At 38.2% G+C, this 22,837-nt stretch overlaps 1 protein-coding gene across 2 annotated transcripts in view; it reads left to right on the plus strand.

Annotated features, from left to right (window-relative positions):
- The first annotated feature begins 3,544 nt into the window (after window positions 1-3,544).
- Window positions 3,545-22,837, plus strand: part of CR1 (complement C3b/C4b receptor 1 (Knops blood group)) — a 107,236-nt gene continuing 87,943 nt past the window's right edge. Inside the window, exons 1-6 of one of the 2 annotated variants that reach the window (XM_032467077.1) lie at window positions 3,545-3,874; window positions 13,788-13,887; window positions 17,345-17,430; window positions 19,533-19,931; window positions 21,437-21,613; window positions 21,706-21,808. In XM_032467077.1, the coding sequence (XP_032322968.1) occupies window positions 3,757-3,874; window positions 13,788-13,887; window positions 17,345-17,430; window positions 19,533-19,931; window positions 21,437-21,613; window positions 21,706-21,808 (983 nt within the window). In that variant the 5' untranslated portion in view covers window positions 3,545-3,756. The remainder of the gene's footprint in view (window positions 3,875-13,787; window positions 13,888-17,344; window positions 17,431-19,532; window positions 19,932-21,436; window positions 21,614-21,705; window positions 21,809-22,837) is intronic. The other variant, XM_032467078.1, reaches the window with a different exon arrangement.

Here is a 22,837-nt window from a genome sequence, read left to right on the forward strand (position 1 = left end):
TGCCAACCACCATTCTACTTCCTGTTTTTATGAAGTTGACTACTTTAGATACCTCACATAAGTGGAACCACACAGTATTTTCCTTCCTGTGGCTGGTTTATTTCACTTAGTATGTCTTTAGGTTTCATCTATGTTGTAGCATGTATCTGAATGTTCTTTCTTTTTCAGACTGAATAACATTTCATTTTATGTGGATACAACATTTTGTGTATCCATTCATCCATCAATGGACATGTAGGTTGTTTTCACCTTGTGGCTATTGTGAATAATGCTGCTATGAACATGGGTGTGCAAATATCTCTTCAAGGCATGTTTTTCAATTCTTTTGAATATATACCTAGAAGTAGTATGCTGTTTCATATCTTCTGTTCACTCATGGTACCATTGTCATTTCTCCAACTTACCCTCCAGCCTTCTATTTTATTATAACTTTATCTCTACTCATCTCTGTTCTCATCTTAACAGGTGATGAAAATATCTCAACTTCCTCTCCCTTTACTTCCAAGCTTATCTATATCCACTCATCCTTATCTTCATTTCCACAAACCACTTTTCACAGACTCTACAGTTCTCCTCTCATCTCTCTGTTTCTTCCAAAACGCTGCTCCATCAAATACACTCTCTTATTACTGGCTTCTTCTTTTCATTTTCCCACCTACAAACCTGTTCAAGCCAGTACCCATTCAGCTGCAAGTGACAGAAATCCATCCCATACCGGCTTAGGCAAAAAAGGGATTTTTATTATATTACATGACAGAAAAAGTGAACGGTGCAGCTCACTTCAGTCAAAATGAGAATTAAATATCCTAATTACATCCTCAGGAATCTGTTCTATTCTTTGGTTCTGTTTTTCCTTGCTGGCCTCATTCTCTGGTAGACACTCCTTGAAAACTGGCAAAATATTTGCTGACCATGCCAAACACACACTCCAGCATAAAGAGCTTCTCTTGTCTAATAACTCCTTCAAAAATCCCTTCATTACCTTTGATTTGTCCAAATAGGGTCACCTGCCCCTCCCCCCCCTCAACTGAACCACTTATTAGGGTGAGAGCAGTGAAACAAGCAGATGACAAGGCTTGAGCTGCTTGCCTAGGCTTGGGGCTGGGGATAGGACTGAGCTACCTCAGTTGTTTTCAAGAGAGGCTCTCATACCCCGCCTCCCTCCCCCACCAGAGGACATTGGGCAATGTCTGCTGACATTGTGATTGTTACAGCTGGAGGAGGGAAGAGCTACTGGTGGACAGAGGCCAAAAATGCTGCTTAACATCCTACAGTACACAGGACAGCCCCCCAAACAGAGGATTATCTGGTTCAGTGTGTCAATAGTTTTGTATTTGAGAAACCATGGCTACATAGAACTCTGCTAGAGAGGCGACTTCCCAGAGCAAAAATCAGGGGCCACAGTTCCAGAAGGGGCCCAGTTAAAGCAACAAATACCCACCATACCTTCTATCTGAAAACAAATCTTCCCCCATACCATCCAGGTTTTCTCTTTTAAACCATCTCTCTTCTCAAACCACCAAATTTTCTGAAACAGTGGTTGATGTTAGCTAATTTAATAATTTATTCATTTACTTAATAGGTAGCTATGAAAATCATTCTTGTGTGCTAAGCAGTGTTTTAGGTTGTGGGAGAGAGCAGTGATAAATGGACACACCCTTCGTAGCTTTTATTCTAGTGAGGAGAGACAGACTATAAGCAGATTGTCAGATGGAAATTAAATGAAAACAAAAGTAAAATTTTTAAAAATTATATGAAGCAGAGAAAGAGGAAAGGAAGTTCTGAATGGATGTGCAATAGTAAATAGTGGCCCAGAAACAGACTCACAGATACAGAGAACAAACTAGTGGTAACCGATGCGGAGAGGGAAGGGAGGGAGGGCAAAACAAGGGTAGAGATTAAGAGACACAAACTGCTGTGTCTAAAATAAATAAGCTACAAGGATATCCTGTAGAGCACAGGGACATAGCCACTATTTTATAATAGCTATAAACGGAGTATAACCTAAAAATTTTTTAATCACTATGTTGAACACCTGCAACTGATATAATACTCTATATCACTATACCTTGGTAAAAAGTTTACAAAACTCTGGATCAATGTGGTTCATATAAACATATCCTGACCTTCCTGTTGTTTACTGGACATGTTCTTCTTCAACAGACCCATCAGTTCCTGAGATTTTTTTGAGCCTTTTCCACTCATGTGCTTTTCAAAAGTTCTCTTGCTGGGAGTCCAGCTTCATTATCCACTCCTGTGTTCCCAACCTTTTCCTAGAATATTGCCATAACATTTCCGCACTTCCTGGCCCTCACTAAAATCCATTTGTCCCTTGACTACGTCATTCTCAGTTAAAAATCCAAAAAACCATTGACACTCTCCCTTGAGGGTACCCTCCCCCTTCCATATTAGTCCCCTGTCCTGTTAACTGTCATAACAAATTACCTTGAATCTTAAAACAACACAGTTTTGGTTTTGTTTTTTGTTTTTTTTTTTTTTAAACAATTCTGGAGGTCAAAGTCCAAAATGAGGGCTGGATCAAGGTGTTGGTAGGACTGACTCCTTCTGAGAGCTCCGGGGGAGAATCCTTTCCTTGCCCCTTCCGGGTTCTAGAGGTAGCGGGCATTCCTTGGTTTGCGGCAGCATAACTCCAGTCTGCCTCAGCCAGTGCCTTCTTCCACTCTGTTCTGCTGCCTTCCTCTTATAAGTACCCCTGTGACTGTTATCCTCCCACATAATGCAGGATAATCTCTCCATCTCAAAATCCTTAATTTAAGCACACCTGCGAAATCCCTCTTGCCCCAGAAGGTAGCATATCACAGGTTCTGGGATTAGGGCAGGGACATCTTGGGGACCTCATTCTGCCTACCACCCACCCCCATTTCTCTCACCTCTGAATGCTTAATCCTCTGCCCCAAACTTGTCCCTCTCCCATGTTTCTTATTTCAATAACTAGCACTACCGTTCATTTGGAATCCCAGGGCTAATTACTAATTTCCTTCTTTTTCTGGCCACTAACTTTAAGAAAGGAAATAACCAAAACACAATGCTGAAGCAAAACTTGTTCATTGCATTTCCAATATCTTTCTTAATTGTCTACTTTATCCCTAGTCAGGGTCACCAACAAATCTCACCCCATGTTGGCAAGAGTTTCTTTGCTTGTCTCTCCAGCCACTATTGCGTTATTCCAATCTGGTCTCTATCCTATAGACAGAATTATATTTTTTAAACATGCAAATCTGCTTAAACCATTCTCTTTTTAAAAATCTTTTAATGGCATGGTATATCTCAATTCAACACGAAGAAATTGATTCCTCATATTCCCTGTACATGTTGCCTGCAAGTGTGTCTTCAACACAGAGAGCAGGAATTTCATTAACTGCCCTACCCACGCGGATTCTTGCGAAGAGGGAATGTGCAGGGGTGTGTGGACGTGAAGCTCTGAATCAGGAGCTGCCCATCTTCGTTCGCAGAATACTTCAAGGAACTAAAAGCACTGCCAGATTTTTCTCCTCTAAGGTGGTCTCCAGGTGCTAGACTTGTTAGAAATAATGCAAATTGGGAGTAAGCAAGGTCTCGCCCACCAAGGGGAAGTTGCGGTCAAAGGGCTTTTTTTCCCCCTCCTATAACGCGGGGTGCACTTCCCACACCCTGGGCGCAGAGCCAGTGTTGGACCTCTCTCATCTCCGCTCTGCTTTCTCCCAATCTGGACTTTTCTCCGAGATCGCGTCAGGTTATTAGAGGCGCTTCAGAAGGATGGGAACTTCTTCCCAGAGGAGTCCGGGGCCTCTCCGACCGCCAGCGCCCTCTGTCTCCTGCTCCGGAGGAGCCTTTCTGGCGGTCCTGGCGCTGCTCGCGCTACCGGCGGCCTGGGGTGAGATGCTGGCGGGCGCGGGAGCCGGCGCAGCGGCCGGGGCGGGCGGGGCAGCTGGGGCGGTGCAGGCACGGCCCGGCTGGCGCTCGCGCCTCGCAGAGTCGCTCTTGGGGGCTGAGTGTGCGAGTAGGCAGGTCGGCTTTGGGATCCCCTCTGCGCCCGGAGACCCTGATGGCGCTGGTCAGTTCCCCTCTGCGGGGACTTCTGTTGTGTGTAGTGCAGAGAAGGGTGCGGACGCTCAACAGGTGCTGCACGGAATTCCTTGCCTCTGGCCACGGCAGAGTGTGGCACTGATCATAGTGAAAGAAAGGCGGGTTGGAAATTCGACCAACTTGGGTTCTAATCCTAGCAATAGATTAATTGTGTGGAAAGTTACTACACTGTTTCCTCATCTGTACAAGGGGAATGCTGAGATCTCGGCCCCATGGGGCTGCTAACCTAAATGGCATAAAGCATGTCAAAGGTCTAATGCAGTGCCTGCAACTTAATTTCTATCCCCCAACCATTACTTCAGCCCTTTGTTCACGATTGTTTTTGGACACGCAGTCCAGGGGGTGCAGTTATCCCTTGAAAACTGCCCTGCATCGGGCTATATTCACCCTACTCACACCCCAAGCCACCACCACTAGCATGAATGTGCACTTACCAAGCATCTATATTAAGAGGATCCTAGGTGCTTGGGGTTGGAAGAGCGAGCCAGGCTCTAGAACCCTCAGTGTCACTGGTTGCAGGTAGAACGGAAGTGTAGAGATGTTTACATATTGTCATATTTTAGTCAACTGTTTAGAACAAAACAAAGCCTTTTACAGATATTATGAAAATTTCGAGGCAGCATTCACCCTTTCTTACCGTTAACTCCAAATAGGTAAACACCTTTAATGAGGCCCCTTCTCTTCCTATTTTTGGCTTCCCTTAGAAGTCTTCTTAGTTGCTTGGACTGTTGTCAATTTCTTAGTTGAAGTGACAGTATTTATTTTTGTCCAATCTCTTCTGGACAAGTTTGCTTTGTTGTCACTAGACGTGTTGCATTCACTATTTGATTGGGCCTTCACTTCTAAGAGAGCAAGGAATAGGGAAAAACAAGTTTCCACAAAAATTGTTGTTAATATTTCATCTCCTAAGACATCATAAAGGAAGCTGTCAGGTGAAGAGATGGGATAAAACCTAAAGCTTTAATTTCAGAAGACTGTCAAGTAAATTAAGCAATCTGTGCTTAGAATTTTTGTGGACTTTGTGAGTATACGGCCCCTTCTTACTGGAATGTTGTTGTAGTTTACCCATGTTTATTAAGTTACTGTTAGAGTACAATTGCAGACACTATTAATTGCAAAAAAATATTTACTAAGGTTATCACAATAACTTCAAAATATGAAGCAGCCTAAATTAAACTGTCTGGTATTTATTTGCCAAAGTAATTTAGGTAAAGAAAATGCTGATGGAATGCTGACAGTGTGCACAGCACTGTGGAATTTGAAAGAAATGCAAGAGAGGGCTATGCCTGCAATATATATGTGTAGAGAAGTACGGTGATGGGGTTTTATGAAATCTCCTTAATTAGGAGGCCAGGGTTCTGGTTTTCCAGCTTCTTTCTGTTACCTACTAGCTGGGAGCCTTGTACCCAGCAAGTCAATTAACATCCCTGCGTAATTCCCAGAGTCCACATGTATAAAATGAACATAATTGATATTCTGCTATCTGAGAGGGTTATTGTGAAAATCAGATGAGGGAATGTCTGTGACAGTGTGCATTAACCTCAGAATCCCCATGGGGATCTCCAAAACCACGACTAGAAAGTCACACAGGACCCTGAAGGCCATAAGGTGACTGAAAAGGGAGACATCTCAGATCCAATGATAGGAAAAGGCTGAGTGGAAGGAGCATGGCTTCAACAGCACTTGAGGAGTGAGCCCCCCAAAAAAGATTGTACAGGATGATTCACAGTGATATTCATTTTACATAAAAATCAGCACACTGATTAAGCATTACTAGGACCCATGTTTATTTTAACATAGGGCAGACTGTGGCGCCCTCATTTGGTCGGATCAGATCTCTCTGTGACTTGAGTGTGTAAAGATATAAGGTAGAAAAGAGGGGTGTTTCAGTTGGTTTTCGGTAATTTGTGACCTACTTTAGTTTACATATGCTCAAGATGAATAGATTTGTGGTTTGTATTACTTAGTTTTAAATATGACCTCAACAGTTGGACAAGTAACTTCAAGATTTCCCTTCATGTAAACACTGAATGAAGATAATTCTAAGGCCAACTCAAGCAAAGAATTGAATGGCATAGCTGACAGTCCCCTCCACACATATAGACATTAAGAGGGAGAAACACGGTCAGTTTAATCACAACTGATCAAGAACTGAAAAAACAAAAAATCTACAAAGCATCAAGAAGACTAGTTGAAAGATAGCTTTATATCCACTATTATTAACAGAGAAACTCATTGTGACTCTATTTTGTCCATTTAGATGTTAGTTCTGACATCTTAAGTCATATTAAGTCACCGTGAGTAGCAAAGCATTTAAAACATTTTTTATCTGTATCATATTTCTTAAAATTTCTATTTACATATATTAGCATATCATTATATACATTATATAGCATATATATAGCACATATATTATACATATTATATAATTATTAAATACTGTAACAGCACATATAAATTATATTGTTATAATAACAATTTTTATACACATAAATTATGCTACATTTATATTATATGACATACATAATATTATGTTGTACTGATATTTTTGTTATATAATATAGCATATACAATTACATGAAATATTACAAATATATAATTATATAGCTTCATTAAATTATATAATATACTATAATTCAATATCTAATAGTAAATTATAATTTGTATACATAGTTCATATGTAATATATAATATTCTTTATAATAAATGATACATGTATTAAATAATATGCTACATTATATACCAAAGCATATAATACATATTATATTATATACAATGCACCAAATATATAGAATAATATATAATATATATTTAAGTATGTTTAAATATTTAAATATAAAACATAAAAGTTGAAAGTACATGCTCTTTTTTTCTTTAACTGATAGAGTTACTTAAGGAAAGCATTTGCAGGACCCTTCAATAAAGAACAGAATGAGCAGAATGGAAGGCAGAGCATACTCCAGGTGGATAGCTCATGTATGAAGACATTCAAGTAATAATGAGCAGACTGTGCTTATAGCATAGAATACATCAATTCTTGCCTTGAATGGAAGATTTGAATCAGAAATATTTTAAGATAGACTGTGTTATTCAGGACAAAAATAACAGAGATGACAATACACGCCCGGTAGAATGGCTAAAATTTTAAAAACTGACCATGCCAAGTATTGGCTATAAGGTGAAGTAACTGGAATAATCATACATTGCTCATTGGTAAAATGATACAACCAATTTGGAAACAGTTCGGCAATTTCTTAAAAAGTTAAATGCACATGTGCCATATGACTAGGCATTTTACTCTTAAGTATTTACTCGAGAGAAATGAAAGCTTGTGTCCATACAAAGACTTGTACATGAATTTTTATAGCAGCTTTATTTGTAATAGCCAACAACTGGAAACCATTCAAATGTCCTTGAACAACTGAATGAGTAAACTAAATTAAAATGTATTTTTATAACTGAATGTTACTCAGCAAAAACAAAATACAGAAAACAAATTTTTATATGCAACGATCTGGATCATTCTCAAAATAATTATGCTGCGTAAAAGCTAGACAAAAATAACAAGTACAAACTGAATGATTTAGTTTATATGAAATTCCAGAAGTCAGATCAATCTGTGTAAGAGGAAGCAGGTTGGAGGTTGCCTAGAAAAGGAGGTAGAGAGGTAGATGGATTACAAAGAAACATTAGAAAACTTGTAGGGAGTGTGATGGAAATGTTTGTCATCTTGATTGTGGTGATGGTTTCATGGTGCATGTGTCAAAAGTCATCAAATTGTATACTTTAAATATTTTCAGTTATTGTATGTAATGTATCTTAATAAAGCTAAACCAAAAGATTTTCTGATAAGCTATGGTAGATCTTGAGTTTATAGAGTTCGTATTAATATATTTATCATAGGAATGGGCCATAATTTGAGGGATTTGTATTGAAGGAGGAAAAGAAAACTTGATCAAGCTTTCTCTGGTGAAGGCTCATGTGTTCCTTTTTATTTGGACTATTTTTCAAATTTGCATTTTTATTATTACATATACCATAGCCAGGACTCAGGAAAGAATTTTAGGTAATTAAAGGAAAGGAATGCCATTCCAAGAATAGTCCCATTTGCTTTGTTGTTTTAGATCTCTGTCTTCTCCTTGTGAACTTTGTTGTGACATTCAGCCTTTCCTGGTAAAACTCTTGGCAACAGAAGCTCCACTTGGAACCTCTTACCTTGTCCAGTATCACTAAATAAGACAAATATCAAAATTACATTCATCCCACACATCACCTAGAAAAGATGAAGACACAACATTTGAAATCACATCACAGGAGTTTTTTTGTTTTTGTTTGTTTTTTAACTTTTTTTTTTTTTTCTGTTTGTTGCAGTGTTTCCCTAAGTGCTATTATTTATCAAAATCACAAAATACAGTTTTCTGGGCTGTAACTCAGACCCACTGAAACAGCTTTTGGGGATATAGCCTTGACTCTTGATTTTTTTTTTAAGTTTTATAGGTAATTCATTTTTCATCTATTCATTGCAACAAATATGCACTGAGTACTTACATTCGAGTGCTAAGCACCTGGACTAGGTATTAGTTTAAAGGACCAAAAATCACTGGGTTTCTTGCCCTCAGATTATTATGCATGTCTAATATCTATTGAGAGAAATAGATATATCTTTTAAAGCACATAAATGTAATAAGCACAACTTGTAATAAGTGATTTAAAAGGAAAAGTAAATGGTCTGACTATAAATTATTATGGGGAGGGGTAGAGGGAAGTAGTTCAGATTTGAAATCCCTGGGAAGCTCAGAGAAGGCTTCAATGAGGAAGCAACATTTTAGCAGAGATTTGGAAGAACAGTGGAAGTTAGAATGAAGACAAAAGTATATCACATGGAAGGAATATTATAGACAGAAGAAAGAACATATAGCTTAAACCTAAAGAAGGGGGACAAAAGGATTTCAGCTCAGTCAGAGGACACAGTGGTACAAGATGAGGCAAGAAACATAGACAAGGGTACTCTTGCTTAACAACTGCTGGTTTAATAATGAGAATGTGTAGCGATAGATGTAAGGCTGTCTAATATTAGAGAAAAATAAGTAAGAAATATGAGCTTTCTTTGATCACCATCCTTTGCTTATGTAAATTACATAGATTAAATTTCTTGATTCTGATTAAAGCCAATAAACAGGAAAAAGGCAACTTAGCAGCTATGCAGGCCAAATGACTAGCTGGATCCACTTTCTTCAGGAATTCTCCTATCTGTCAGTGATCCAGTGGGAACCATGCTCATGGGCTGAAGAGATCAAATCCCAGGTTGAATCTGGGACACACTCATTCAGAACTTCTGAGATCACTGGTCACTGAGGTCTTCCAGGGCTTTCCTGAAAAGTAGGTTTATTTCAAACTAGCTCTCTACACTTAGGTAGAAAATAAACTCTTGGAAGCAAAGTGAGCATGCCTACTTTTGCAGAATATCCAAATCTACATGTTAGCATTTTCCTTTTTCTGGGGATAATAACTGTAACTACAATTAATCAAGTGCCATCTATGTGTAAGATGCTACAAAGTGTTTTGTATCTTTGACCCTTCCAACAAACTTACTAGGTAAATATTATCATTGGCTTTTTGAAGATGAAACTGAAGCTCAGAGAAATTTAAGCAGCTCATCTAAGACCTCACAGCTAGTAAGTAGAAGACATCAGATTCAAGGCCAGGTCTCTATGAATCCAAAGTTTTTAACATCATATGCCATTATTTTTTGTATTAGTTTCTTATTGCTGCTATAACAAGTTACCACAAACTTAAGGACTTAAAACAATAGACATTTATTCTCTTCTGGTTCTGGAGATCTAAATCTAAAGTGGATCCTTAGGGCTGTGTTCCTTCTGGATGTTCCTTCTGGATGCTCCGGGAAGTAAGTATAGGTTTCTTTGCACTTTCTATCTTCTAGAGGCTGCCTACATCCTTTGGCTCATGGCCCCTTTCCTCTACTTTCAAAGCCAGCAGTGTAGCATTTTCAAAACTCTTGCTCCTTCTGCCTCCTTTGATCCTTTGTTTCCTTCATATAAGGACCTTTGTGATTGAATTTAGGGCCCACCCAAATAATCTAGGATTATCTTCCTATCTCAAGATTTTTCACTTAATTACATCTGCCAAGCCCTGTGGTCTCATTGGGTAATGTTCACACTTTCCAGGGATCAGGGCATGGATGTTTTTGGGAGCTCACTATTTAGCCTACTACACATTTCCACACAGATTTTCAAAACCTTAGCTGAGTCTGTTGAGGGAGCCCATTAACATTAGGTGCAGGTTAGTAGCACATGGTTACAGTCCAAGACATAGTCTGCAGTGTGTATATTGACCATGACTTGTGGTAGTTTAGCATATGTGTAGAATTTAAATACATGATAATGATAGTACAAAAGACAGGAGGGAACTAAATGGAGTTAGCATTTTCTACAGTTCATGAATTGTTGGGGAAATTATAATTGTTAGTTACACGTTAATGTGTTAAGGATGCATATTAATAATTAAGGATGTTCTTTAAAGGAATGTGTCACTAATCATGTAATAAAAGAAACAGAAGTAAAATAATAAACACAACTGATAATCAAAAAGAAGGCAAAAGAAGAGAATAAAAACCATAGACAACACAGGACAAATAAAAAAACAAATAGATGGTAGATCGAGTCCAAAATACATCAACAATTATATTAAATATAAACAGACATTTCCACTTTAAAGACAAAGGTTGTCATACTGCTGCATTTCCCGCACTGTGGGCTGAGGTGCCCTAGGGGTGTTTATGAATTCGCAGGGGACCTGTGAGTTACACAGCAATACTTGAATTCTCTCACATATTGTGAAAATGGCTCAAATTAGCTCAGTTCCATTAGATTCCCAGGGTTCCACTTGGTCGACATCAAATCTTTGCAAAGCTGGGTTTTCAGCTATGATCATAATAAAGAGAAAATACCAAATGAAAATTAATGTGGAATAGGAAATTAAGTGGTGGTTTATGATCTGATTCCAAGCTTTGAGAAGTTGAGCAGTGCTCAACATTCCATATTAAGAATTATGGTGGGCACAAGACTTATTAAGTTGTTTGGGCCTAATTATTTAATAAATAGAAATGCTAAGTATTTCTTTTTTGACTAGGAATGACATGAAAAAATTACTGAGACCATAAGAGCCCTGTGAACTAAGTTTTGGAACCTCTGTCACAATTAATTAAAAATTAAAACTAAACATTCTATACAAAACAAACAACGTACATGTTCAGAGACAGAATGGATGAATATAAAAGGATGAAAAACATACTATACAGAACCAAAAGAAAGCTGATTTGGCAAATGTGGCATTATGAGGATCTCTGTCATTAAATTATCACTGTGTATTTATATTTATAATAATTACAGATGTATTGAGGATTAAATTGACAAACTTATTATTTGTTTCTTATATGCCTTACAAATAAAGCAGGCAAAACAGAATGTGAGGCAAAGACAGACTAGAGATAGAGAGATTTTCTAGTGATAAAAGAGTCTATCTACCAGAAAATATGATTTAAAAAATAAAGGTACATTACTGAACTTAAATTAAAATGTTAAAAAAAAGTATATGCACAAAGTAAAAAATAGACGGAGTTAGAAATAAGACAAATGTACAATAGGTGGAAAATTTTAACACAACCCCTTTAGTATCTGGTAGAATAAGACCCCCACAAATCAGTAAGTATTAGAAGATTTAAATAAATATGAATAACAGGTTGGGCCTTACTAACATACCCAGAGCACTGCACCCACTACCACAGAAACACAGTTTTTACAATCACATATGATACAATTACCTCAGTTGGTCATATGCTGAGCCAGAAACTCAGTCAATTTCAAAACTTGAAAATAAATATATAATTTTTTAACTGCCTCAAATGTTTATAAATTAAGTAAAGCATTTCTAAATAAACCATGGGTCAATGATGAAACAACAATGGCTTTGGTTTAAAAATTTATCAAATATTTTGAACTCAGAAAAATGAAAATATGACATGTGAAAACTTGTGGAATACAGCTAAATAACTATACTTAGAATAAAAATAATAGTCTGAATGCTTATTTAGATATTAGAAAATCTAAAAACAAAAAAGGTCTAAGCAATCATCTCAAAAAATTATTTTTTAAAAAAGAACAGCATATAAAGTAAAGAAAATCTCAGTAAAGATAAAATAAAAATGAGTAAATCAATAAAGCCGAAAGTTGGTTCTTTGAAGACTAATAAAATTGACCAACATATCCTCCATTATTTGAATTAATTAGTAGGGAGTGTGCCAGTGGGGGAACATGGGATTTAAAAAACAAAACAAAACAATAAAGAGATTTCCAGAACTAAAATAAAATGATATTTTTTTCAGCAGATATTTCTTTGTGATTTCATATTGTCTGACTCTAAATGGCATTTTCATTACTTTAACTTAACAACTGGGAGGGCTTAAGGGGAAGTAGCTGAAGCTAGTATTTAAAATATGTGCTTAACAATATCCTTTCATATAGTATAGTCTTAGTTATTGAACTTTGTCTACAAAGCATGTGCTCAAATTTCCTTGTGCCGAATAATATAATTGACTTGGGAACAGACTTTCAACAGTGGTGACAGCTATATCTATGAAGCTTATTGGAGGAGAAAGAGAAAGTAGAGTTGAGGTTTCTCCACTAACTTTAATGTCACTGTGGTCTTGCTCTCCAGGTCGATGCAAAGCCCCGGTGCATCCTCCATTTGCCATACCTACAGAACTGATTGACAAGGATGAGTTTCCCATCAGGACATCTGTGAATTTTAAATGCCTCCCTGGTTACCATAGCTACTTCAAGAGAGTGTTCTCTATCATTTGCCAAGGAAACTCCATCTGGTCAAGACCTAAATACAGCTGTAATCATAAGTAACTCTAGATTGAGGACTCATCTGTGTCAGTCAAAAATCCATAAATCTGATCAATGTTCAAATTTTGGAACAGAGACATGTCTTGATAAGTTCACCTAGTCTATAATAGATGTGGAAGTTCTTGTCGGTCATTTCTTCCTACTGCCTTGAGTTCCTGGCATGTTCATTACAAGTTCATTTCACGAGAAATGACCACCACAAGGCAGGACTGAAGGAACATCTCTATTCACTAGAGACGTCCTATTTTCACAAATGTGTCAGGAAAGGAAAGTGTAGGCGGGGAGATAATCCCAGACTTTAAGATTTTTAACTTGTACTGGTTGAATGACAGCATAAACACTTGTTAATAAGTGAAGTTTTACATTTTTCAGAGAGGCGCAATATAGGAATGAGAAAGATCGGTAGGGGAGGTCTTTTTGAAAGTGGTGCTTAGTCATAATGGGAAAGAATATATATGTATTGTAATAAACGTATGTATGTGTATGTATAAATTAATCACTTTGTTATATACCTGAAACTAACATTTTAAATCAAGTACACCTAAAAAAACAAAGAATAAAAATAAATAAATAAAATTAAAAAAACGAAAGCAGTGCTTAGGAGGTGGCTGATCCTGAGGAATCTGGTGAAGTTCCTCAAGGTGGCAAAATCTGTGGCTCCCAGAATTGCATACGCTCTTCGGGAAGCTGCAGTCAGGTGGGGACTAACATGTTATGGACTAACAAAAGTTCAGATGACTCTTTCTGGCTTCAAAATTCTGTTTCTTTTTCAAGGAAGATCATGCAAAACTCCTGCAGATCCTCTGAATGGCGTGGTGCACATAGACACAAACACCCAGTTTGGATCCAGAATTACATATTCTTGTAATAGAGGGTGAGTTGGCAGCAACACCTCTTGGGTCAAGAGTTGCAGAACAGCAATACTACCATCTGGCCACATCTCAGAAAGGAAAATGAGGCTGTTACCATCTGTTCTTAAAAAGCTGGAATACAGGTGTTTAACTCCTTATTGAAATGAAAAACGGTACAGGAGGATTCGGGGGATAATCTGTATCCTTGCTTGAAACCAGGGCAGTCCATAGAAGAAGAGCGAGGTATTCACCAGGTACAAAGGAGGAGGGTGGACGGAGGGCATAGTCAAAGCATACGAAATCCCTGATCCAGAGCAGATACTGAAGGAAGGGAAGACCATGGAGCAACCAGGTGAGAAAGAAAATCTTAAAGGTAGATTCACTATTGGTCTGTGAGGGCTGCCGTAACAAAGTATGACAAACTGGGTGGCTTAGGGCAACCTCAAAAATGTATTCTCTCACAGTTATGGAGGCTGGAAGTCCGAAATCAAGGTGTCGGCAGGACATGCTCCCACCAAAGCCCTGAGTCAGGTTCCCTCCTTGCCTCCTGCAGCTCATGGGAGTCTCAGACCTTCCTTGGCATGTGGCAGTGCCTTTCCAATTTTTGCCTCCATCTTCCCATCTTCACTTTGTATCTGTGTCTTCACATGGCATTGTGCTGTCTGTTTAGTCAATGTCCAAAGTTCTTTTTTTCAATAAAGATGCCAATCGTATTGGATGTGAGCCCACCCTAATGACCTTATCTTAATGTGATTTTATTTGCAAAGATCTTATTTTCAAATAAGATTATATTCATGCGGTTTGGGGTTGGGCTTCAAAACACCTTTTTGGGGAAACACTATTCAATTCGCAAAGAGCCCCTTGTGAAAATGTCACATGTAAAGTGTGCCCTGGGCAGCAGTCCTACCTTTCATGCTTAGCCTTGCTTAGCACCAGTGGAGTATCAGCCTCTCTTCCAATGTGACCAGCTGAATCAGTTAAAAAAATATAGGACAAATATATATTGCCATGATAAACACAGAAAAGAAACTTGTGCCTTCAGCATATATGCTAACCAAGGACTTACAGATTATACAATGCATAATGTGACAAAGTAAAAGTAGAGAAATCTACAGTCTTGTTTCTTTCTCTGAGCATTTTTAAGTGCAGTCTATAATTCCCCTGACTATACCTTCTTTGTCATATAATACTGAATAAGAACTAATATCTCAATGGTATAGAACAGAAAACAGTTTAATTTATAATATATTATAGGAAATTAATATTAAAAAGGCCAATCGGAAAAATCAAAAGGAATTTCTGCTTACAAAATAGAGTTACTTTCAAAAAATAGGAGGAACTCTTAGAAATCTCCTGTTCACTACTTTTAACAAGATTCAGTTGTACACTGCTTCTGTGAAGCTAGTTAGGAAATCAAGAATATTTGCATATGAACTAAAAGGACAATTACCAAACTAAAAAAAAATCTGTGATAAACACACTGAGTATTGTAGAAAATTAAGGAGAAAGTAAGAAGAAAATTGAATTGTCCCAGATTTCAGGGGAAAGGAATAAAGAAAAGGAGAAAATAGACGACATGTGAAAAAGAATACCAGGATTAAAAATTCATGTAACAAAAATTGCAGAAGGGGAAACAATAAGCCCCTAATATTCCCATCACTAGGGAATGTCCTTCTGTATTTCAGAGATAAGAACAACAACAACAACAACAACAAAATGAAAGAATGCAGAAAGGAAATTAATAATCTATAATTCCTACAAGAGAAGCTGATTTATACTGACATCACATTGGTCCTTTCCATGGCTAAACTGCAGAAGACAGATTTTCCAATGAGTGAAGCTAGCAGTCCCAGCAAGGGGCTCCAGATAAACGTTCAAGGATAAGCAAGGACCCCGGGACCACACCTGCATACTTTCCAGGAAGCATACTTGTGCAGAAATAGAAAAAGATAAACCCAGGCAATGAACACATATTTTTTCTTTTTCAAAGAAGAATGGTAAAACTCACTGAGATAGAGAATTGGCCAAAAAAACCCGAAAAACAAAACCAAATTTTAAAAGACAAGATCAAATATTTTTAACAAGTTGTGTTGTTGGATTCTATTTGCTAATATTTTGGTGAGGATTTTTGCATCTATGTTCATTAGTGATATTGGCCTATAATTCTCTTTCTTGGTAGTGTCTTTACCTGGTTTTGGTATCAGGGTGATGGTGGCTTCATAGAATGAGTTTGGGAGTATTCCCTCCTTTTCAATCTTCTGGAAGAGTCTGAGAAGGACTGGTATGAGTTCTTCTTTGTATGTTTGGTAGAATTCCCTGGTGAAGCTGCCCGGTCCTGGACTTTTATTTGTAGGCAGGTTTTTTTTATTGCTAATTCAATTTCATTTCTAGTGATCGGTTTGTTCAAGTGGTCAGTTTCTTCTTGGTTCAGCCTTGGTGAATATGAATATAATGACAGAACTAATTATTAAAAAGAAAAACTTTGTAAAGTAATCATACTTTAATAACCATTTTTAAAGTCAAAAAATATATCCATAAAACTAGAGAATGGGAGATAGCAAAAAACACATGCTAAAATTCTATTACATAGGAGATGGGTAGACTATACATATTTTGACAACAAAATTGAGAAAATACACTTTAAACCTGTGTATGTGTGTATATATATTATGTATATATATACATGATACATATATATAGAACACATACATAAAATGAAATTTCTAATGGAACAAAATTTGGATATTTAGCTTCCAAGTTAATAGAAAAACTAGAAGCGGTACATGCACCTGTCTGGTTCCTGTAACAAATGATAAGGAAGAAAAAAAAAAAAAACAGGGAAATATATCTGTCTCTTCTGCCAGAAATAAGCCCTAATATGTTCAGGGCAGATCTGTTTTATTCATTGCTACATCCTTACCATTGGAGGCAGTGATGACAAAAGCAAGATCAAATACATGATTTAGGTCAGTAAAGGTGGATAGTTTAATCTCCCTGTCAAAAAACAAAAGCTTCCAAATAGGATCAGAAGCATCACAATCTTGACATATTCAAAAGAAATATGCTTAAATTAAAATGACATAACAGTGCTAATATACAATATATATATACACACACATCAAGAAAATGCAAAATAAATTTAAGTGGCAATAATTAAATGAGAGAAAAAAACAGATGTTAAGAACAAAATTACCAGACAGGTCTATGAAAGGATTATTTTATTTTGGTACTTGGTTCAATCCAAAATGAAACCAAGAAATTAAGAAGCAGTGGGAGCCATGAGCAATTAGAAAGGCAATATTCCTTTCAGTAGTGAGAGGATAGAAAAACAAATGTAGGAAAGCCAGATAAAATGGATGGAGTTTAGGCGGGTCCCTGGACTTCTCTCAGATTGGAGCCTTTCGGCTGTGCCATGCAGGCGAGCTGAGCAAGTTGATGGGATGTGTAGAGCACAGTGATCGTTCCCCTTTTTGCTTTTAGGTATCGACTTGTTGGTTACTCATCTGCTGAATGTATCATCTCAGGCGATTCTGTCATTTGGGAGACGGAGCCACCAGTTTGTGAACGTGAGTTGAAATCTCTTTCCCCGTTTATTCCGTGGTCAATCCTAGAGCTGCCCCCTAGAATTAAAAGGAACATAATTCATCCCTCTTGGCAACGGGATCCTCCTGATGGTATTTGAAGAAAACACTCATATCCTTCAAAGTGTTCACGATGTTTCAAGCTTCTAGTTCCTCCTGGTTTTTCCTTATCCTGGGGAATCATTTATTTTATTTAGTTTAAACAGTCGTGTTGAACTCAATTCGAACAGCCCCAAGTGTCCCTTTGTTGGTTGAACACCTTCCAGTTGAAGGTGACTCTCTTTACTGAAGTAAAGGAGCACAACATTGGTGAAGGTGCCCTGCGTCTTCTCTGTCAACTCTTACTCCCAGGTCATGTGTTCAAGTCCTGGGCCCTCCCTGCTTTCTTCTCTGTCTGAACAGTGACAGGCCATATTTCCTACAAGCTTTTTGGGCTATGAGATTCCTACACTGTGAGGCACTTAGAGGAGGGAGCAGCTGCAAATTCACAAAGAACATAAAGAGGCTGTAACGCTGGGTTTGGTGCTAATCTGAAGAATTCAACATTCTCCAACCCAACTGGTAGTAGGATTAGTGGTAAGAAACTTTCTCACAGTCCAGTACTCAACATGTATCAAAAACCTTAAGGAATAACATGCCTTTAATCCCAAAATTCTACAGATTGATTTACTCTTTAAAAAAAGTAGTCACCACGGGTTTTTGCGGGGATTGATGTACAGGTGTTACCTATGTTATTATTTATGAAAGTGGAAAAGTCAAAAGAATCTAAATGTGGAATATGTTCCAAACAATGTTCTGGAAATAATCTGCTAAAAGGAACAAGGCATGTGATCTGTTAAGAAAAAAGATTAAAATATGCCCGAATGCATAGACAAGAGAGAGAAATCTTCCAAATGGAATCAGAAAGTACATTCTTACTCTGAAATATTACTCAGCCAACCGAGATGTTGTAGAAATAGCTAAGTGCAGGTGTGTGTATTAAAGATTACACATTAAGTAGTCAACAGTGGTTCTTTCTAGCAATGGGCTAGAAGGTAATTTATATTTGCATTTTACAAATTTTCTATAAGAAATATGCATCTTCTGAAATTTACTTTTAAAAGTTAAAATAAATAAGTCAATGAGCATCTACTTAAGGTACTTGTCAAAAAAGATTGAAATGCAGAGTATATAAACAAGATTATACTGTACAGCACAGGGAAATATATACAAGATCTTGTGGTAGCTCACAGCAAAAAGAAAATGTGACAATGAATATATATATGTTCATGTGTAACTGAAAAATCGTGCTCTACACTGGAATTTGACACAACATTGTAAAATGACTATAACTCAATAAAAAATGTTTAAAAAAAGATTGAAATATTTTAAATGCTTGGAAATGATTTTAAATGTCTAGGAGTTATCTGTTACTTGCATGTTAGATTAAATTTGTCTGTAAAATGACCTGTGCTTCATATGTTTTTAGGAGCAGCGTTTTTGATGTATTTTTCCTGATTCTTCAAAATGCTGCCTCTTCTTGAGTCAATATTAGCAAAATATATCTTTACTTCTAGTATTCTCATTTTCAGATTCATTAGCATAGAATAAAACAGATGTTCAGTTATTTTTATTCCTTCTGAATCTGTGACTGGTCGGCCATGTGTATTTTGTATGCTTGTGCTCTATTTATTTTGTGTTAGTTGTGCTTGAGCTTTGGATTTTATGTATTTGATAATCCATATTCCATGCTGTACCTCAGTAATAACGAACTGAATAAATACCAATGCCTTCAACAGAGAGAGAATTAAATTTAAAAAGGAATTCAGTGATATGTAAAAGTTCTCACTTACAATGAAAAGTATATGGACGGTAATAATATGTGAGTACATTTACTGAAATAATATTCAGAAGAGCAGGAGTCATGATATTGTGGTTAGCTAGTCTGCAGTTGTGTGAACAGATGTCTGTATATTAGCCAAGAGAAGAGAAGAGCAGAAGTGTTCTGAACATTGTCATTTGGGTCATTTTTCTAAGTGGTTAGCAAAAGTCATGATTGAATACAAGTTTAAGGAATTGGGGTTTTAACTTGCTGTCCCTTTTCCCAGGTATTCTTTGTGGGCCACCCCCAGCCATCGCCAACGGAGACTTTGTCAGCACCAACAGAGAATATTTTCCATATGGAACGGTGGTGACCTACCGTTGCAACCTTGGAGAGAGAAAGAGGAAGCTGTTTGACCTCATGGGTGAGCCGTCCATATACTGCAGCAGCGAGGACAATCAAGTTGGCATCTGGAGCGGCCCTCCCCCTCGCTGCATTATGCCTAACAAGTGCACGCGTCCAGAAGTTGAAAACGGCATCATGATGTCTGAGAACAGAAGCTTATTCTCCTTACATGAAATGGTGAGGTTTACGTGTCAGCCTGGCTTTACCATGAAAGGACCCTCCACTGTTCATTGCCAAGGCCAAGACCAGTGGGTGCCGGGGCTGCCCAGATGCTCCAGGGGTGAGTCTGACTGAGGCTTTGAAGGGGCCCCCAGATGACAGGAGTTGTAGGAGGATGAGGAGATTAGTGCTTGTTCTGGGGGAAGGATGTGTGGTGAGTGGTGTGAGTACATTTGGGGAGAGGCAGCATGAAATTAAGGGGACGTGTGTGCGTGTACGGACGTGTGCACTCGTGTGTATGTGCCTTCATTTGAGAAACAAGATTTAATTCATCAAGGAAGGGGACATTAGGGCCTCTCCTACTGACCAATTCTCTAGACACAAGACCAGCTCCAATATCTCTCAGTTATATTGAAGAATGATGAGGACTTTCTGGTCAGGCCTATGATAATCTCAGTGACTCTTTACAACTCACCTTTAACTTGTGCTAGTCTTATATCCATATGACAATGAAGTTAGCTTGGCTTTTCAGAGGTTTAATAAATTATCTAAATTATGTGCTACTAAGTGGCTTACCCAGGAGCAGGCTGCAGTGTGTCGGCCCAGAGGCAGGATGCTGAGCTTCTTGCCACACTTTTATCAGCATTTATCACAGAAAGTAACCGACTCATAAAGAAAAATATCCTAGGCTAGGAATAGGGACAGAGATGGTAAATTTTGTTCTGGGTCCACCTCCTACATTTGTCATTAGAAATCTGAAAATGAAAGTGAAAGTAACTTGTTCAAAGTCCAATCGATTTTTCATTCAGAATTAGATATAGATTAGGTTGAAGTTCAGATGAGTTCTGATGATGCCTGAGCACACACCCAAAGGACTATGAGTGGAGGCAGCGACTCCTTGAGTCACACACTCTCTAATAAATGTGCCCTCTCCTTACACAGGACAGGCTTGTGTAGTGGAATTTGTTCTTGATGACTAAGTCCTGTCTCTCATGCCACAATAGCTGGCTTATGGGTGTGGATGGGTAAATGCGGCTGATACCTAGGGAACAGGGAATAGAGCTTACAACCTTTCCACCCATCCGCATCAGCCTATTAAAACCACTGACAGAGCAGCTGGAGGACAAAAGGCCAGAGATACGATAGATTGTTACTGCACTTTGGATCATGAAGAGAGTGCAAGAAAAGAGTTAAGGGGAAATCTTTTTAATAGATTTAGGCTCAGTCAACCTTCTTATTACTGGGAAGATAAAGCTGTAACTTGGATTGCCACTTCAGCACATAGGTGGGTGGGGTAGCAGCCCACCAATACTTTTTACTCTGTGCTGAATAGTTAGCAGTGGAAGAAGGGACCACATGCCTAGTAAACTTATGAATGCATTTTAGAGCTGGTTGTGGGAAGAACTGGGTTCTAACTGTCTACCCCTCACCATCTGTGAGGTTGTTGGCCATACCTCTTCCCTACTCTTAACTTCCACATGGAAACAAGGGAGCTCTGGATTATCACTAAATTCCTTTGTTATATCTGATCCTCTTTAATCATGAGCCTCTAACTCCTTGGAAAAGATGAAATTTAGGAAAAGCTATTTCCCTATAACTGACAAGTACTTGACTGTTCTTTCCCAGTATGTCAGCCACCTCCCCAAATCCTGCATGGTCATCACAGCCCAAACGACAAGGATGACTTTTCCGCTGGGCAGGAAGTGTTCTACAGCTGTGAGCCCGGCTATGATCTCATAGGGGCTGCTTCTCTGCACTGTACGCTCCAGGGAGACTGGAGCCTGGCAGCCCCCACGTGTGCAGGTGCCGACATGCTCAGCCGCTCCGACAAATTTAGGTTTTGTCTTATTGTCTAAGCACCAGTGTTATGCCTGTATGTTCTTCTTTTTCTCCAGTCAAATCATGTGCTGCCTTGTTGGACCAGCTCCCTAATGGCCGAGTGCTAGTTCCACTTAATCTCCAGCTTGGGGCAAAAGTGTCCTTCGTTTGTGATGAGGGGTGAGTGTGAGGTTGTGTGGCCTGCTGGACACTGAAATTGGGGTTATTTTAAAAAGGGAAGGTTTAGCGTGACTTAAGAAGGGAGTCATTCAAGGATGTTAACATTGGGGAGTGCATTTGGGAAGTAAGAGTAAAGAACAGATGGAACTAATAGCTAATAAGGAAAAATGGAGACATGTATTACACGGCAGGTTCAAAGACCAATACCATCACTAGGTATGAGTACATATAGGCGGCACGTAGAGGGAGGAAATCACATGTACCAAGCAGGAAAGTAAAAAGGGTAATGTGGAGAGTTCCAAAAAAGTTTGATATGTGACAAAAAGCTGATTACAAATAGCTAAGATCATTTAAGAATTATTTCTGAAAAATTTTTAGCTATCAAAAGTGAATTTTGTAATAGGAGTGAAAGGATGAGAACAAGCTTTTCTTTATCCAGTCATGTGTCACCTGGTTAGTAATGGGCCAAGGGCTCTGAACTGAGATCATGGTGGCTGATGTTAATGTTTCCAGAGGGCATTAACTTGTTTATGTGAACCTCAGGCCCTTTACAGTGTGCAAATGTCTACATGGAAATTCTTAAACATGAGCAAGAAAGCACCCAATCTCAAAATGTCCCACAGAGTCCTTGGCAGGCATGAAATACAAGCACCCAAGAAAATTTAGGAGCCATCAGGATCCAACGTACATTGAGAGTTTTGGATGACTACCTGCCAAAGTCCTTTCCAATCTCCTTTTATTTCCCCTCTGGATGAGTCACACTTCCATAGCCCAACATGCTGTTGTGAGCCTTCTGAATAAACATCTCTTAAATGTAGACACAAAAGAACAATCATTCTTCTGTTTCCAGTTAATCTCTGCTCTTCCAGTTCATACTGGGAGCTGTGTTACTGGCTGTTCCAGTGTCAGCACTGGGAGGCTGTTGCATTTTGATAGTGACCATGAGTACATTTATCACCTTTATTCGGGAATGACTAGCAGGGATTGAATTATCTGAGTCTAGAACCAGAATGTAGGAGATGGCAGCCT

Source organism: Camelus ferus, chromosome 23 (genome assembly GCF_009834535.1).
Source record: "Camelus ferus isolate YT-003-E chromosome 23, BCGSAC_Cfer_1.0, whole genome shotgun sequence".
Taxonomy (NCBI): Eukaryota; Metazoa; Chordata; class Mammalia; order Artiodactyla; family Camelidae; genus Camelus; species Camelus ferus.